The sequence below is a fragment of the Austrofundulus limnaeus genome, unplaced genomic scaffold (genome assembly GCF_001266775.1).
Source record: "Austrofundulus limnaeus strain Quisiro unplaced genomic scaffold, Austrofundulus_limnaeus-1.0 Scaffold53, whole genome shotgun sequence".
In the NCBI taxonomy this organism is placed as follows: domain Eukaryota; kingdom Metazoa; phylum Chordata; class Actinopteri; order Cyprinodontiformes; family Rivulidae; genus Austrofundulus; species Austrofundulus limnaeus.
Window position 1 is genome coordinate 41381 of NW_013952455.1, and position 4219 is coordinate 45599.

Here is a 4219-nt window from a genome sequence, read left to right on the forward strand (position 1 = left end):
TGTTTGTGGTTGTAATGTGACAAAATATGGAAAAGTTCAAGGGGTATGAATACTTTTGCAAACCACTGTAAGCATACAAATGAAATGGTAAATGATTTTGGAACTGAAACCTTTTCCCTCTATTAAACAATTGTCTGAATTTTGAACATTTTCTTTTTGAGTTGTGGAAATTTTCCTAATCCATCACAWAAACTTTAAATGGGCTTGTATAATAAATATAGAATAAAGCCGTAGTAAAGTGCATTGCCTGAGCAAAAAAGGTCACTACCTGGATTTAACTAAGTAAAAGGGTAAGAGCGTCCTGTTGGATAATTACTACACGGGTGATTATGTTTCAGCTGATAAGAAGTTAATTAACCCTTTACTGACGCAGTGAGTGGTTTCTCATTGGTTTAAAAAAAACACCCTGTGGTCATGGAAAAGATGTTAATCTGTKTCAGAAGGGTCAAATTACTGGCACCAAGCAGAGAAAACATCAGAGGAGATTGATGAAATGACTAAAATCCAGTTAAGAACCATCTAAGGTGTTATAAAAAAAAACAGGAAAGACGGTGGTAAGACATCATCATTGAGGAAGAAATGTGGTCGTAAAATAGTCTTGAGTTATTATGATMATCAGTCACTGAAACATTTGGTGAAATCAAATCGTAKAAAGACAGCAGTAGAAAGGTCATTTTCACACAYGGATTTGCCACCAGAGAGTCCAGATCTGAACCCCATGGAGAATCTTTGGGGTGGGCCAAAGAAGACGTAGATCAGTGGTTTGAATCTCYCGTCAWCAAAACAAGATCTCAGYGATCAATTTAGGCCAATCTGGACAGAAATAAATATTGTGACATTGCAGAAGTTTGCCACAGTGAATACACRCATTAATCAAAGCTAAAAGCAGCCAAACAAAATGTTAGTGTGTTTGACCTTTCTTCTTTTAGCCTGGAAGTGTTTCAACAAACAGTATTTTAGGCGTGTTTGTATTGGGGGGTGGGAAACTGGTTGAGAAAAGGGTAAACAGAAGTCACCAAATCATGGCGGAGTCATAAAAGACACTGTAGCCACGCAGAGTTTGATGCAGTCGAGTGTTTCCCTTAAACAAACAGACCTGAGTAAGTCGAAAAAGTTTCTGTATTTTTACACTTATATTATACATTGCCTGCTTATTTTCTGGGGGAAAAAAACACTTATTTTCCTGAGGCTTCAAGGATATCACTGTACTTAAACATAATGGTTTTCATACCATGAGGCATCTCTCTTTTCTCTGTCTTTTTCACCTTTAGAATAGAAAAGAAATGGTCAAATTTGAAGCCCAAATCATACACAGAAAACTGAGTTCTCAGTTAAATGTTTTTTAGCTCTAAAAACTCCAATGGCTGCTTGTTCTCACAACCCTGGTCACACCCCCTGGGGGTGGTCCCTCTTACGTCAGGGTTGGTAATGTAAATATTTTTACACTGCTGGAGCGAGGCACATATTAAATGGACGTGTTGTTTCTCTTACTCTTTAAAGTAAATGACAATAACCGATTGCAAATTAAAAGATCTAAAATTAGTCACAAAATATCTTTCAGTACAATCRGTTTTAACTCTCTTACAGATGTATCTTTTAAATATTTATTATTTTAACTTTCCCAATGTATTTACAGTAGGGTTGGGCATAATCGTATCGTGTGCAATTAATCGTCAGAAAAACATTAATCGATTATTTTTTTTGGCACTTGACGATATACAAATACGAAGAACATTAAAAATAAGGTTCTGTAATTTATTTATTTATCTATCAACACAATTTAAAATATGATTTATAGCCTGAAATATGTAATTTTCACACAATTTGGAACAATTTTTACAAATAGCAAATCTTTCCCACTAAATTGGTCATGTGACCAGGAAACAAGGGTGTCCAGAGACTCCAGAGGATAAATCATCAAATTAATCGTTATCGGCTAAATACCACGATTAATAGTGATTAATTTTTTTTGCCAATATTGCCCAACCCTAATTTGCAGTCCCTATAAATAGCATTTACCCTCTTGAATGTTTTATAAATAAATAGTTATAAATAAATCCAGATCAATATAAATTAGCATTAAATAAAAGAAAATTAAAATGTCAAATAGAAATCTAATTTCTACACAGTAATCTCAGTCAAATATGTAATGTAAAATGAGCGATTGTGTAAAGTCTACCCCCTTTTTAAATAACAGTAACAACAAATAACTTTCTTAATTCGCCTTGGAGAAAAGGTTACTGAAAAGTACAAGTCAAAGAGATTTCCACGACTAAATGTTCCCCGGATTTTTTTTAATCCATCAACAAATGTAAGGATGAAACGTGTGTACATCTAACCAAAACCTACAAATGTTTCTTTATGTAGGCAGAGGGCTGCAACCTATAAAATGTTCCAGACTAAACTCAGTTTAAGTCTCTTCTAGCACTAAATCGACCTAATTTGTTACATTTTCTGTGAAATGAATCAGTCATATCTGCCTAGATTGAATCAGTTTCCTTCTGTATTTTGTTTATTCACCTTGTTTTTTTTTTTTTCTCTCATCTTATTTCTCCCCCTTATCTGATCCCCCTCTGCGTACAGGGCGGCCCGTGCAGCCGAGGGTCCCGTGTTCACCGGTGTGTGCAAATGTTTCTGTCGCTCCAAGGGCCACGGCTTCATCACACCATCAGACGGAGGCAGCGACATCTTTGTTCACATCTCTGAGTGAGTGAGTGTGTGTGTGTGTGTGTGTGGACAGGTTAGAGTGGGGTGGTGGTGATGATGAGAGGGCTGCCTCGTTTCTAATTAGTCCCCAAGCGATGCCACGACTCTGCGTGGGAGTGGAGGGAAACTCTCACAAAGAGGAGTGACGAGTGTGTAGGAGTGTTGAATGACCTCCGCTGCAGGCYCTTTGTTCAGGCTTGAAAACACACAGACGTCAGAGGGGCAGCTCATTTCAACACCTACTTGCRTGTTTAAAAGGAAAACTGCTCAGGGTCTTTTACAGAGTCTGCAGCATTTCTTCAAAGCTGTGTGGCAAACACAACAGAAACTGTCTCGCTGCGTTTGATGGCTCACTTCAAGGACGTACAGTGGGCTGCAGAAGTACAGTATTCAACCCCTTTTGTATTCTTTCTTTGTTTTCCTACAACTTGGAATTGAAAAGGATTTGAAGGTTTTCCCTTCAGAACCCACCTAAATCCAGGGTTCCTGCGGATCCTTAAAAAGTCTTAAAAGTCATTGAATTCATCGATCCAAAAATAAGGCCTTAATTAGCCTTAAAATGTCTTAAATCAATCTTTCAGAAGCCTTAAAAATGTTAACACWTTGYAAATAGGGTGATTGTAACTCATCTCAAATATTAAAGTAATTGGTAAYATTTATTAATTTTTTAAACATTCACATGCAGACATTCCTGTTTGACATCACTTCCTGTTGCTTTGCATGCAAACATCTCAACAACCGTCCGTCTGAGCATTGTCAAATTCCTTTCATAATATGTTAATAATGTTGTCTTTCCAAAAATGTATTCACATTTCTTACAAAAAAAAATGATATTTTTTGCCACTTCAGTAGAAAGCAGAACTGAATATCAGTTTCTTAATTTCTTCATCATCAGTGACCTTTTTTTGTTTTTGTTTTTAATTTATGCCATAGGCACTTTAAGGTTTCATCTGCAGCAAATTAGGGTTGAGACCCCACTGTGGGTCCTAAAACTCCAAATTTTGGGTCATTAGAGAATTTCCAGGAATTAAATTAAGTTTAAAACTGACTGCTAAGAAGGGTTTTGCTGTGTTTGACAAAAAATCTGTTTAGATATGGTTAAAAACAATTGGTTTATTAGGAATATTTAAACACTTCAACCAAAAATACTTTTATTCATGAGTTTCTGACCGTTTTTATTTTTTTGTCCTTTTTGTTTTTTGTGAAATTGGTTTTAAATTTAATTTCATTTGGCATTAAAAGTCTTAAATTGAACTTGCCTTAAAGCTGCTGTATGTAGTTTCTTGGGAACCCAAAAACTTAGAAAAATTTTGAACAGAAACAACCTTGTAGTCCCTCCCCCTGCTCTCAGCTCCCCTTCCTAGGCTCCTCCCCCACAGCAGGGCCCAGAGCCGTGAACGCGCACGCTTGTAGACTAGAGGTGATCTCTCCGTAACACATAGAGCTCAGAGCTAAGCTGCCGTCACAGGTAAGAACAAAACAACTACTGTATATATTTTTAACTATCATGTCT

The 4219-nt window shown here is 36.6% G+C and overlaps 1 protein-coding gene across 2 annotated transcripts in view; it reads left to right on the top strand.

Annotated features, from left to right (window-relative positions):
• Nucleotides 1-4219, top strand: part of carhsp1 (calcium regulated heat stable protein 1) — a 28373-nt gene that overhangs the window by 20515 nt on the left and 3639 nt on the right. For both annotated transcript variants that reach the window (XM_014008807.1, XM_014008808.1), the window contains exon 4: nt 2584-2706. In XM_014008807.1, coding sequence (XP_013864261.1) covers nt 2584-2706 — 123 coding nt within the window. The remainder of the gene's footprint in view (nt 1-2583; nt 2707-4219) is intronic.